Source organism: Meira miltonrushii, assembly GCF_003144205.1.
Source record: "Meira miltonrushii strain MCA 3882 unplaced genomic scaffold FA14scaffold_2, whole genome shotgun sequence".
NCBI lineage: Eukaryota > Fungi > Basidiomycota > Exobasidiomycetes > Exobasidiales > Brachybasidiaceae > Meira > Meira miltonrushii.
The window spans coordinates 2,112,459-2,125,589 of NW_020289944.1; the positions used below are offsets into that span (position 1 = coordinate 2,112,459).

Below are 13,131 nucleotides of genomic sequence, written 5' to 3' on the forward strand. Positions count from 1 at the left end.
ACGAATGAACCTTCTGGCCGGTATAGTGGGGTTTGCTTGCATCTTTTACTTCTATTGCATCTCGCAAAGATCCACGGAGTAATCCTCGGACAGGAACAGAGAGCGGACATCAAGCTACAGTCAAACTCCGCCAAAGCGAATCAAGGATCTTTTCGAGAAATGCTCGTGATGGCGGGGCGTTCAGTTTGTCGAACACGCCCTGGAGTAAATTAAGAACTTTTCTGGTACCGACGCACCTCTTTGAAACTCACTGAGAGGTAGTCCGTAGCAAACACTCGTCTAGTGTGCGTACGTTATACAATATACGCATAGGCGGGTAAAAGTGTATTTTAATTTTTCAGGTATTTGTTCGCTATGGTACAGTTTTATTATGCGAAAAATGTTCGTTACGCACACTCTCCAGGGCGTGAAAAGTAATTTTTTTCCCAAAATGTTCGCTACGTAGAGGTATTCGTTATGCATAGCATGTTCGGTAAGCAAAGTTTCACCGTATGCGTGTAGAAGAATGTCAACTTCTTAGTCGAAATTCTTGCCTGCACACGAGTCTTGCCACCTTTTGCAATTACACTGCCAAGATGCCCAAACAATGACGTCTACCAAGAAGGCTCGTGCATTTGCCAGAAAGGCTGAATTTTGCCCTTCACATTCACTCAACCACTGTCCTAGCCGAGCAGAACCGACGAGAAGAAACAAAACGGCGTGTGTGGGTGGAGAGGCGTAAAAAAGCAAAATCTTCCACCTTTTACCACCATCACTAGATCTACAACCTAAATAGTTTAACATAATGGGTCTCCTTGATATCGTTCCTCCAGGTGTCGTTGACGGCAAAGACGTCTACAAAGTATTCGACTATGCTCGTGAACACAAGTTTGCTATTCCAGCATTCAACGTCACCTCTACAAACTCTGTAAACGCTGCTCTTGAAGCTGCTCGTGACGTCAAGTCTCCAGTCATCTTGCAAGTTTCTCAAGGTGGTGCTGCTTTCTTCGCAGGAAAAGGTGTCGCAAACGACAAGCAACAAGCAAGCATTGCAGGTGCAACAGCCGCTGCTCACTTTATCCGTGCTATTGCACCTACTTACGGTGTCCCAGTCATCTTGCACTCTGATCACTGTGCCAAGAAGCTTTTGCCTTGGTTCGATGGAATGCTCGAAGCTGATGAAGCATACTACAAGAAAGAAGGAAAGCCACTTTTTAGCTCTCACATGCTTGATTTGTCCGAAGAACCAAAAGAAGAAAACATTGAAACCTGCGTTAAATACTTGAAGCGTATGGCTCCTTTGGGTATCTGGCTCGAGATGGAAATCGGTATCACTGGAGGAGAAGAAGATGGTGTAAACAACGAAAGCGTTGACAACTCCAAATTGTACACTCAACCAGAAGACATTTGGGACATTTACCGCGAATTCTCCAAGATCACACCAAACTTCTCCATCGCTGCCGGTTTCGGTAACGTGCACGGTGTGTACAAGCCAGGAAACGTTTCCTTGCAACCTGACTTGCTCAGAAAGCACCAAGAATATGTTCGCGGTCAAATCAAGAGCGACAAAGAATTGCCCGTCTTCCTTGTCTTCCACGGTGGATCCGGAAGTGAAAAGCACGAGATCAAGACTGCCCGTGAGAACGGTGTTGTCAAGATGAACGTTGACACTGACACTCAATGGGCATTCTGTATCGGATTGCGTGACTTCTTCGGCAAGAACGTCGATTACCTCAAATCCCAAGTTGGTAACCCAGAAGGAGCTGACAAGCCAAACAAGAAGTTCTACGACCCACGTAACTTCATGCGTGAGGCCGAAAAGACCATGGCACAACGCTGCAAGGTCGCTTTCGAGGATTTGAACAGTGCCAACCAACTTTAATTATTTAAGTATATAATTGTCGATTGTTGAAAATGTCATCGTTATTCATTAAGATAAGCCGCTGTGAGTTGACAACGGGCGCTGCGCGGCCGTTCCCGAAATGCGGGAATGTGAAAATGGAAATCGTTCTGATCTGATTGTGTGTGTGTGTGTGTGTGATGATATAATACATAATGTGAAATACAGCCATCTTCTATATGGCATCCTCTAGAACAAGTCGCGGGACGATTTGCATGGCCATCAATTCTTGCAATAACAGTTTAGTCGCATAAGGCAAAGTGAGCTCAACGACATTTTTGCTAGATTTGCAAAACGTGCAAAATCCCGAATAACCCAACAGACCGCACTTCTGACAAGCACAAACCTTAAATGCATCGGAACTTAACATCAATCGTTCGAGCAACAATTGCGTTGCTCCATATCCGATCAAACAATCACGTTCCATCTCTCCCAAACGTAAACCACCATCCCGCGATCTCCCTTCGGTAGGTTGTCTCGTGAGGATTGCTCTGGGACCTCGGGAACGGGCATGCATCTTGTCGATCACCATATGCTTCAAACGTTGATAGTAGATCGGACCAAAGTAGACGTATGCTTCAAGTGGCTCTCCTGTAATTCCACTCGTGAGGAAATCTTTGCCGCCATACGAATACCCATTCTCGATCAAGATTCGTGACATATCTTCTACCTTGCTTCCTCCAAATGCTGTTCCGTACTGAAGCTTACCTTCCAGAACACCAGCTTTTCCCGCTAGAAGCTCAATCATCTTCCCGACTGTCATTCGACTTGGGAAACCGTGCGGGTTGAAGATCACGTCTGGATTGATACCTTGATCGGTAAATGGAACATCCTCTTGATTTACGATCAAACCGCATACACCTTTTTGTCCGTGTCTGGAAGAAAACTTATCACCCAACTCAGGAATACGTGTCTCACGGGTCAATACCTTGACAAGAGTCTGTTCTTGATCCGAGTCGGTGATCATAACTTGATCGACGAACACAGGTACCTTGTTTTTATGTGTCATTGGTTGATTCTTGTATTCGGAGGGGGATGAATTGCCGATTGCCGCTGCTGAATTATCGTTGGCATTGACGGGAACTTGTTTGTTCACATAGATGTCCATCTCGTTCAATCGCTCACCCACTCCAGAAATACCGTCTGCTTGCAACGTCGTATATCGTGCAAGCTTATTACCATAATCATCAATAGGAGCATCGGCAAATCGATCAAAGGTACCGTTGGCGTACTTTTTGATGTGTGTCGTTTGCTTTCTCATGACTTGAGATCTTCCAAATCCTCTATCAATCGAAGCTTTATTGAGGACCAAAGCATCTTCAATATCATATCCAGAGAAACTCATCACGGCAACCATTGCATTTTGTCCGGCCGGCAAACGGTCATAGCCGATCACCTCAATCGTCTTTGTCTTGACCATGGGCTTGTGTGGATAGACCATGAGGTAAAGCAACGTATCAATTCTATTCAATTGATTATATGCAATCGCTCCGACAGCTTGTTTACCCATAGCACTTTGGTATGTGTTACGAGGACTTTGGTTATGATGTGGGTATGGAATCAAGCCTGCTACAGCGCCCAGAAGCGTGAACGGCTCGATTTCCAAATGTGTGGTATGCGCTTTGATATCTTTTTCGTAAAGTGCAATGAATGAATCATTCTCTTCATTGACGTCCAAATACTCAATCAGTCCATCATGCAAGAAGTCATCAAAAGTCTTCATCCGTTTCTTTAATAGGCGGATATGCTCCGTGGTGATGCGAGGTTTGCCGTCTTCAACGATGATCATCGGTCGGCAAATTCGTCCTCCATCTGAAGCAATGTGCACAGCATGTAGGTGGGTGTTGGTATAAATACTGACGAATTCAGAGATCCGTCCAGCCCTACGTAGACGACGGAAGCTTGCAACGAAGCGTTTTGGGAATCTTGTCAAACCTGCAACGCAACCGTTGATGTAAACAACATACGAATCGTGACGGTAGAGCTCAGCACCAGTAATCAAGCTGATATCTTCCATTCCCAGCATGAATGCAACTTTGTGAATCGGTGCTTCATCTACATCGGTGGTAATGTGAGTCATGAGAGCCAGATTTTTTACCAAACCACAAGCCTCTCCTTCGGGTGTATCGGATGGGCACAACATACCCCATTGACTAGGTTGCAAAGCACGTGGCCCAGACACCTTTCTCGTTTTCTCAAATTGTGAACTGATACGAGTCATCATACCCAAGGCAGAAATGAAACTCAAGCGACTCAAAACGTGTGTAATACCAGCTCGTTCCATCTTGAAACGCTTTAAGCTCCAATTTCCGGTCGAGATTGCTCGGACAAAACCTGTCGTGATAGCTTCGTTGTGGAAGGATAATTGACTGTATGCATCAAACTGCTCTGTTCGGTTGGGCTTCTTGAGAATTTTGTCGATGTTCAGCTTGAGATCGTGATTGAATTTCTTGAATAAATCTTCGAAAAGCAGTGCAAGAAGTTGACCAGCCAATTCCAAACGTTTGTTACCGACGTAATCACGATCGTCAACCGAACGATCGTCGTGCATGCACATAAGCACTCTTCTGACCATAGTTGCGATGTAGATGGCCTTGGGTCGGAAGTTTAGCCTTTCGACGGGAACATGTGCCATGACCACATTAGCCAGAACATCGATGGCATCTTCGTATGCGGGACGACGAACTAATGTTGGCTTCCTGTTGAGCTTGACGCGAGTACCTATATAATTCAAAGCTTGCAATTTGGTAAACACTGCCAAACGAGCTGCTTCTTCCAGATTGACGGAAAAGGTCTCTTTATAGTTGTCATCATTCCCTGCCACGAGTTGCAGAATTTCCTTATCTGCTTGTACACCCAATGCCTTGAAAACGATCACGATCGGAATATCTTCTTTGATAGAATTGTGTTTCAGGTAGATCTTGCCGTGTTTTGTCATGACGTATGACTTGGACTTTCTCTCGTGCGTTGAACTGGTAACACTTGCAGTCACTGTGCCTTTTTTCGAATCGGATTCCAGCAGAATACGATTTTTACTCAATTGCTCTTGCACCAAAATGACCTTTTCCGTTCCCTTTACCACAAAGTAGCCTCCTGGATCCAAAGGACATTCATTCATCTCTGCCAATTCTGCTTCGTTACGCCCTGTGAGCCAACATCTGTTACTACGCAACATGATCGGGAGCTTTCCGATGCACACGTTCCTTCTGCGAACAGTTTTTCCACCTCTATAATATTCCACATTGACGTTGATGGGTGCGCTGTATGTCATATCCCGTAATCGGCATTCATGTGGAAAAATTTCCTTATTATTCGAGTCAGGATCGGTTCGTTCAGGACAACCGACATTGATGTCCGTATAACGGAGAAAGAAGTTTGGGTCAATATCTGAAGTGACGCGGTCGTTGGCTTTGACGATATTTTTGAGGTCCTTCTCGATGAAGAAGTTGAACGAATCAATGTGCTGTTTTACCAACCCTTTGACTTGCAAGAATGCCGGTAGTAGTTGCCACTTGTCTTCAATCGTTTTGATGGGATCGCTCAGCTTTTTACCCGGTGGCAGATTTTTCAATTGTGCGATCGGATCTGCCCAATCTGCATAATTCGAGTCTGGCATATGTTTTTTGCTTGTCTCATTTTTAACTGGATAGGACGTTGAAGGCGTCTTTTCGAAACAATGTGACATATCCACTTCTTCGTAATCCGGATCCTCAGTAGCAACCCCACTTCCAACATCAAAGTCTGCTTCCGATGAAGAAGTTTCACCATCTAGTTCTTCCCTGACAGACTCCCTCTTTCCACCTCCTTTGCCACGAGTGTTGGCGGCTTTTTTCCTCGGCATTGTGAGGACTTTAAGCCTGTGATCGCGATTGCAGCGACCTTAATCGATGTGATCAGAAGAACAACATCAAATGTATGCAACCGCCACTAATAATTAATTCAAAAAAAACATTGATTGCAATCGCACGTGTAAGAAGAAAGTTACACTTTGCCTGGGCTGATGTGATCCTGGGCGTAGAATCGCGTTCAAGCGTGTAGAGTGCAATGCGAGAGAAGGCTTAAGCCCGCCCAATGTTGTACCTTGATGGACAAATTGGGGGTCCGCGTTGGTAATATATATTAGTGATATGCATAAAGGTCAATCAACACTTCTTTGTTACTTCACCACAACAATCCACTTACACCTTTTGCACATCTTGCCAACGATCACAGGAGTTATCAAACACAAAGTATGAGTGGCACTGCTCCAGCCGGAAATGCATTGCTGTTAAAAAGACAATTGAACGAGTTGCGGAAACGTAAGTGTTTCGAAACGAATAAAAGCCGCTATCAGACAGTTGACATACATTTTCTCCCCAAACAGATCCAGTAGAAGGATTCAGTGCCGGCTTGAAGGATGAGAGCAACTTGTATGAGGTTTGTATCGCGGTATTGCGTCAAATTAATCCTGATCAGCAGGCTGACGTTCATTACTCTTTTCAATTGACAGTGGGAGATTATCATCATTGGACCAGCAGGTAGGTGCCAAGTCAAATTCATGTCTTCTAGATGCTGACCGTTGCTCTCCTTTATCATTCAGATACCCTATACGAAGGCGGCTTCTTACGTGCTGAGCTGATATTTCCACCAGTATGTACATTCGATTGACACAATTCAGACCGACACAATGCTGACCTCCGACTTGTCTTGCAGGAATATCCACTTCTACCGCCAAAGATGAAGTTCATCACTCCGATGTGGCACCCAAACGTCTACGAGGATGGTGGCGTTTGCATTTCCATCTTGCATGCTCCCGGCACAGACGAATGGGGATACGAAGATGCAGGGGAGAGGTGGCTACCAGTGCATACAATCGAATCAATCGTGAGTCTGGAGTCCTTTTTGCATCAAAATGATCATTCTCGTACTGACGTATTCTTCCCACACAGCTGCTTTCCGTTATCAGTCTTCTCTCATCGGACACGCCAAATCTTGACTCACCTGCCAATGTCGATGCGGCCAAGCAGGTACGAGGTGAGTAACCCAAAACGTCTTTGCATTCGCCACGCAACATGCTGATCTTTCCCTTACCGCTTCCAGAGGACATTAAAGGATATCGCAAAAAGGTTCGCAGACTTGTTCGCGAATCTGCCGAAGCAGCTTTCGACTAAAACACGGATGGAAGTGACATGTCCGACTCTCAAATTGCTGTACACTCTTTGCTCGATCTCAAACAACTTTTCGCACACTTACACGTACATATTCTCTCTTTTCTTTACTGCATTCAATGTACCAACACAGACATTTTCACTAGAATCTTTTGCTCTATATTCTGATTTACAAACAAGGAACTCAGATCTATCAATCGTAACCAGCCAAAGATGTGATTTCCTCGTAAACGGTAAAAGTGATTGCACCGCTAAATGTTAATCTTCCCAAACGCATCGTTGAACCTCGCCAAAGTGTTCGAATACCTTCTTCACGAACGATTTGAACGAGACAATTGATCGTACTGCGATATCTCGTTCTAGCACCGAGGGATTGCATTCTAGTCTTGACCACATCAAATGGCATTGTAGTAAAAACGGTAGCCATACCACTAATAGCACCTAGACCGAACGTGATTCCACTTGGTAGCTTTTGTCCAGGTCGCATTGATCCTCCGACAATGTTCTTCAAGGACTGATATGTGCCGAAGCGTACCATGGCGCTGGCCATTTGTCTTGCGAGAGTGGCCGTCAGACCGGCATACAACAGCTTACCACCTCCTAGATCACGCAATGTATGAATTGCTTTGAAGGAATTATGAGATATTTGTTGAAATGGATGATTTCTTGGTAGTGTTGTGGCATGGATGACCTTCGTCTTGACCGTTTCGCTCGGGACAACGACCAATAGTGTTTCTGCCAATCCTGCTCCAACACCTGCTATCAAACTTCTTCCTCCGCTCAACGATCCGTCAGGCATTTGCAGTGATTTCTTCAATCGATCATAGGTGCCCATTCGTATTGTAGCTTTTGCTATTCCACCCAAGCTTACCACTCCGACACCACGATAAAATCCTTTCAAACCATCCCTTTGCCATATGTCTCTTGTGGTGTTGAGTAAACCGGCATATTTACGATGTTGTATTATTCCTTCCGCATTTGCCGATGTTTTCTGAGCTTGTCTTCCTTCCCGATCACTTATGGCTTGTAGTACACTTCTTGTTGTTGCTTCTAATGCACTTGTATGATGTGTATTTACCAAATGTGATGGTCTGATACTGTATCGTAACTGTTGAACAGATTTGATGTATTCCATCGGATATGTTAGCCATGGTTCCAAACCTCCTGCTGTTGCACTTGCAGCTAGTGCAATCGAGAATGGTGTGGGATTTGATGACCTGTTTGAAGATGATGAAGAAGACATCTTGATCGTTCGTTGCTGTACAAGGTGATAAGAAGAGAAGGGTATGCTCTGATGCAAAGTGGAGAAATGACCGCCTTCTTTTTGAAGCGTGAATTGAACGCTAAATGAATGAATGCATTTGTGCTTGTGTGTCTTTCCGCGTTCCCGTAAAGTGTTCCGATCCGATTCAAGAATTAAACATTGTTCCTGATTGAAGCATTCAGCGTCCTTGCTTCATACTACCATCATTACCTTGCAATGAGTATACTGATACGGCGTACTTCAGTTTGCTCAAGGGGGATAGCAGCTCCCTCCAAAATACAATCCCACAAAAGGCTATTCAGGTCATCTCCCGCATATACCCAGCAATCCGAAATTGCTACTCCTCTACAAGAACGAGATAATGTTCGCAATATTCTGAGCTTAGCACAAGAAGTTCGAAAAGAGTCAGGCAAAGATGACACAACTACCTCACAGCAAAGTACAGTTCTCAAACCGAAAAAAGAACAGGGAGCGTTGAATAAGAGATGGGTATCAAAATCTTGGAATGACGTTGTACATGCAAAAACGCTTCAAGCAAATACTTCCATCTCCTCTAAAGCAAAGCTACAATTAAGTCAAGAACTTGAACAAAAGCTTCAAAAACCAAAAAGGATGATGCAATCATATTCTTCCTTTCCTCTTCGATTTCGTGATGAACCAGAAGTACTAGAAGGCTATATAAGTTCTTGGGGCGGAATTCGAATTGGAAAGGTTTTAGAAGATTTGGATAGTCTAGCTGGCGAGGCTAGTTACAAGCATGTACTGGGAAGCAGACCCACAGAATCAGATCATGAAATGAATCCGATCTTCATCGTGACCGCATCTGTCGATAGGCTGGATTTACTAGAACATTTAAGGGCAGACCGAAATTATCGATTGAACGGGATGGTGATCTATGTCGGATCATCCTCAATGGAAGTTTTGGTAACGGTAGAGGATGTGACTGACGTCAAAGATGGTAAAAGTGACGCTGCAAGAGCTGTTTTGACTGGAAGATTTACCATGGCAACCAGAAATGCAGCAACAGGAAAAGCACAATCAATTCCACCTCTTCAAATTCAAAATTCTGCTGAAGAGCAATTGTTTGCACAGGGACAAGCACACAAACAGAGAAAGCGGTTCGAAGCTCAAACGTCATTGGAGAAAGTCCCTCCAACTTCCGATGAAGCTACATTGTTACATCAGTTATGGCTAGCGGAAGAAGCAAAAAAGAGTAAGGCAATTACAGACAAATCTCTAGACACGGAGAGCAAATCGGTATACATCGAAGATACACAGCTAGCAAGTGTTTCGTTCATGCATCCTCAACAACGCAACGTACATATGAAAATCTTTGGTGGATATTTGATGAGAAGTGCATATGAGCTAGCCTACATGAACGCTATCACATTCGCTAACGGCAAGCCTGTCAAGTTTCTCTCCCTGGATGCGTTGTCCTTTCATTTACCCGTTTCAATAGGCGCTATCTTGAGCCTGACGTCACGAATCACATATACCAGTGGAAGTACACCACACACCACGGAGCAAAACGAACAAAGCTCGATCGCATCTGTCGTTGTATTGGCAGAAGTGGTCGATACGAAAACGGGTGAGAAAAAACGAAGTAACACCTTCCATTTCAGCTTTGACTTCGGTCCCGATGCGAAAAAAGTCCTACCAGAATCATATCGGGATAGCATCGCTTTCCTAGAAGGCAAAAGACGTGTCGATTTGGGCAACGAATTACGAAGAATCTCACAACCTGCATGATGATCAAAGCTAAAAATGCGAATTCTATGAATGTATTAGTATACAATGATTGGCTGATTTTGAGTGGTGTTACAGTGTGCGAGTCACTTTTTCATCATAGTAGCATTGAATCAAATCCCCTGCTTGGAAATTTTCAAAACCATCTGCGAATGACATTCCGCATTCTGTGCCTTTTCGCATTTCATCTACTTCCTTTTTGACTTGTTTCAAACTGTCCAATCGACCTTCATACAAAATTTGACGTCCAGCGCTGTCCAGTTTGATTTCACCTTCATTTGCCTTCTTGCCTTCGCCAACGTTACGCAAAACACGAATCTTTTGGTTTCTAGACACCGTACCGTTTGTGATACGACAGCCAGCAATGTTCTTTGTTGTCCTTCCTCGAACATTGATCGCAAACACTTGTTGGATGGTTGCTTCTCCGACGACACGAGATTCGTATACTGGAGGTAGAAGAGCGATACACTCATCAGTGACGTACGACATTAAACGGTAAATGACATCATCACAATGAATCTTGATCGCTGGGATTAAAGCTTGAGCAGAAGAATGCAAAGATCTACTGGCCTCGACGTTGAAGCCTAAAATGTGTCCGTTAGCAGCTTTTGCCATGTCTAAATCGCTTTCCGTTGGCTCGCCTACACCAGAATGGATAATTTTAACGCCGACTTCGTTATTACCGATACCTTCAATAGCACCTGTAACCGCTTCTACCGTTCCACTAACGTCTGCCTTGACAATTAAGCGTAGTTCCAGTTTGCCGGATTGCGTTACAGTTGCACTTGCATTCTTCTTTTCGGCTGCCTCAACTCTTGCCTGTAAATCGGATAAATCATACTCTTCTCCAGCCAAACGTGCCTCTCTCTGCAGCCTGCGAACTTCTGTTGCTTGTCTGTCAGATTTGTCTCGCTCATTGGCTTCCTCTCTACGACCTTCATTAATAGCTTCGACATCCCTCAACAGCTTACGTTGCTCTTCAACACGCAAACGGGTATCGATACACTTTTTCACCAATTCTTCCGCATCTTGACCACCAGATGATTCTACACCAAGGAGCATGTCACCCGCTTTAGGCAATTCTCTCCATCCGGTCAACAACAATGCTTGTCCGGGCTCGGCAGCAGCAACGTCCAGAGAAGCACTGCTGTCCATCAATCGTCTGACCTTACACCAACTTGTACCAGCAACACAAACATCGCCGACTTTCAACGTACCACGTTGTACCAAACAAATTGCAGTATTTCCGAATCCTTTTTCTACCCGAGATTCGATCACGTAACCTTCTACCGGACCTGTACGTTCTGCACGTAATTCGTTCAACTCGGAGATGACGACTAAATTATCCTGTAAAACATCTAGTCCCTGTCCCGTCTTTCCACTGATTTCAATGCATGGCACATCACCTCCAAACTCTTCCAAAATGACGTTTTCGCCCAGAATCTGCCCTTTAACCTTGGCAGGATCGGCATCTGGACGATCCACTTTGCTGATTGCAATCAACAACTGCAAGCCACCTGTACCGGCACCTTTTACGCCTTCTTCTTCTTGAACTTCACGTACCATATTAATCACCTCTTTTGTTTGTGGCATCACACCATCATCAGCAGCAACGACCAAAACGACAATATCCGTCACTTTTGCTCCTCTACTTCGCATTTGAGTGAATGCTGCATGACCGGGCGTATCGAGAAAAGTGATTGCTCGTTTTTCGCTTTCGTTTGACATTCCTGCTACCTCTACAGAGAATGCACCAACATGTTGGGTGATCCCTCCTGCCTCTCCTGCTGCTACACTAGCACTTCGTAGTTTGTCTAGCAATGTCGTCTTTCCATGATCGACATGTCCCATAATAGCTACCACTGGCGGTCTTAATGGCAAAGATTGTGGATCTGAAGGTGGAGGGCGTGGGAAGATGTCGTAGTCATTTGAAGAGGTAGAAAGAGGGGTGACGGTCACATTGAATTCCATTGCCAGTAATTCTGCTTCACTGTGAGACAACATCAAATCAGGACGTGTGTCAGTGTGCCCTGCTTGCGTCATCACTCTCTGTAGCCTGAACATCTTTGTGTCTAGTACTTTGGCCAGATTATTCACTGTGATGAATTGCGGTAAAGGGATAGAGACTTTTTGAGGCCTAAATGGTCTTCTCGTTGGAGTGGGAGAAGGTTTTCGAGGAGTGGCTGCTTTGGCAGGCTCTTGGTTGTTATCCTTCTTCGGTTTATCCCTTACTTTCAAGGCAGACTTGAAAGATGAAGAGAATTGCACACCTTTATCACGAGATCCTTTACCGGGTGGAGGAACAGCTTGTGGTCCTTTTCCTGGTTTCCCTCTTCTTCCTTTCATCTTTTTACTGGCCAATAGATCATCGTCATCATCGTCGTCTTCTTCCTCTTCCGCACGCCTTCCAGGTTTCGCCTGCTTGCCTTTTTTGGTGAATTTTGCCGATCTTGCATTAATATTATTGCCTCTTCGAAATTCTCCAGATTCGTCAGACATATCGAAAGGGTCAGCTTTCCTCTGCATTGGTACGGAGGTGCTTATCAATCGACTGCTTGATGCCACTGAAACTGAATGTAGAGACGTGACTCCAACAATAACATTTCCTGCTGCTGAGCTTATCCTCCTCCGAGCTATGGAGGCCAACATCTTGACGAGTGTGTTACTTTATGATGGAAGTGTATTAGTGTTGAATGTGTCATGATATTAACACTTTTTCTTCTTAATATTTTTAGCTTACATCATCACCTCTATCTCCCTATAATCTTCCTAAAAGCTGATAAAATAGCAGTCGTGTTATAGTTCGGCCGATTGTACGCGTTCACTAGAGTACGGATTTTGTCGGATTCCATTGCAGGTGTGCCTCTCGGACTCTTTCCCGAAATCAAACATTTTTCCGACATGCAATGTTTGTATGTTTTATAGTATTTGGGCGTTGGATAATTCCCCAACAGCACACCGCGTAAGAACGGTTGGGCTAAATCAACGCCTAAGCCAGTTTAATACGTAAAACTTCGAGAGAGAGAGAAAAAAGAAGTATAACATAAACACTTTTTCTAAAGGTGTCATATACGCCACTTCTGCCACCATCATTC

The 13,131-nt window shown here is 44.5% G+C and overlaps 5 protein-coding genes across 5 annotated transcripts; 3 read left to right on the forward strand and 2 right to left on the reverse strand.

Annotated features, from left to right (window-relative positions):
* Positions 1-623: 623 nt before the first annotated feature.
* Positions 624-1,958, forward strand: FA14DRAFT_41320 (putative FBA1-fructose-bisphosphate aldolase). Its single transcript, XM_025502315.1, has one exon. It carries the CDS (start codon positions 785-787, stop codon positions 1,859-1,861), a length of 1,077 nt encoding a protein of 358 aa, XP_025355721.1. The 5' UTR covers positions 624-784; the 3' UTR covers positions 1,862-1,958.
* A 96-nt stretch (positions 1,959-2,054) lies between these two features.
* On the reverse strand, positions 2,055-5,495 carry FA14DRAFT_120386 (beta and beta-prime subunits of DNA dependent RNA-polymerase; the record flags this gene model as incomplete). The annotated part of the gene is made up of 1 exon (XM_025496402.1): positions 2,055-5,495. One exon carries the CDS (start codon positions 5,493-5,495, stop codon positions 2,055-2,057), a length of 3,441 nt encoding a protein of 1,146 aa, XP_025355722.1.
* A 615-nt stretch (positions 5,496-6,110) lies between these two features.
* On the forward strand, positions 6,111-7,029 carry FA14DRAFT_164338 (putative ubiquitin-conjugating enzyme E2; the record flags this gene model as incomplete). The annotated part of the gene is made up of 7 exons (XM_025499879.1): positions 6,111-6,177; positions 6,243-6,295; positions 6,369-6,396; positions 6,459-6,508; positions 6,572-6,742; positions 6,808-6,892; positions 6,959-7,029. The coding sequence occupies 7 exons, from the start codon at positions 6,111-6,113 to the stop codon at positions 7,027-7,029; spliced, it is 525 nt and encodes a 174-aa protein (XP_025355723.1).
* Positions 7,030-8,150: 1,121 nt separating this feature from the next.
* Positions 8,151-10,039, forward strand: FA14DRAFT_164321 (uncharacterized protein; the record flags this gene model as incomplete). The annotated part of the gene is made up of 3 exons (XM_025499878.1): positions 8,151-8,293; positions 8,584-8,694; positions 8,776-10,039. The coding sequence occupies 3 exons, from the start codon at positions 8,151-8,153 to the stop codon at positions 10,037-10,039; spliced, it is 1,518 nt and encodes a 505-aa protein (XP_025355724.1).
* On the reverse strand, positions 9,697-12,903 carry FA14DRAFT_160573 (uncharacterized protein). Its single transcript, XM_025498734.1, has one exon. The coding sequence runs from the start codon at positions 12,533-12,535 to the stop codon at positions 10,109-10,111; it is 2,427 nt and encodes an 808-aa protein (XP_025355725.1). The 5' UTR covers positions 12,536-12,903; the 3' UTR covers positions 9,697-10,108.
* Positions 12,904-13,131: the final 228 nt, after the last annotated feature.

Coding starts and splice junctions, on each gene's coding strand:
- FA14DRAFT_41320 (XM_025502315.1), top strand. CDS start 785: ATGGGTCTCCTTGATATCGTTCCTCCAGGTGTCGTTGACGGCAAAGAC.
- FA14DRAFT_160573 (XM_025498734.1), bottom strand. CDS start 12,535: ATGTCTGACGAATCTGGAGAATTTCGAAGAGGCAATAATATTAATGCA.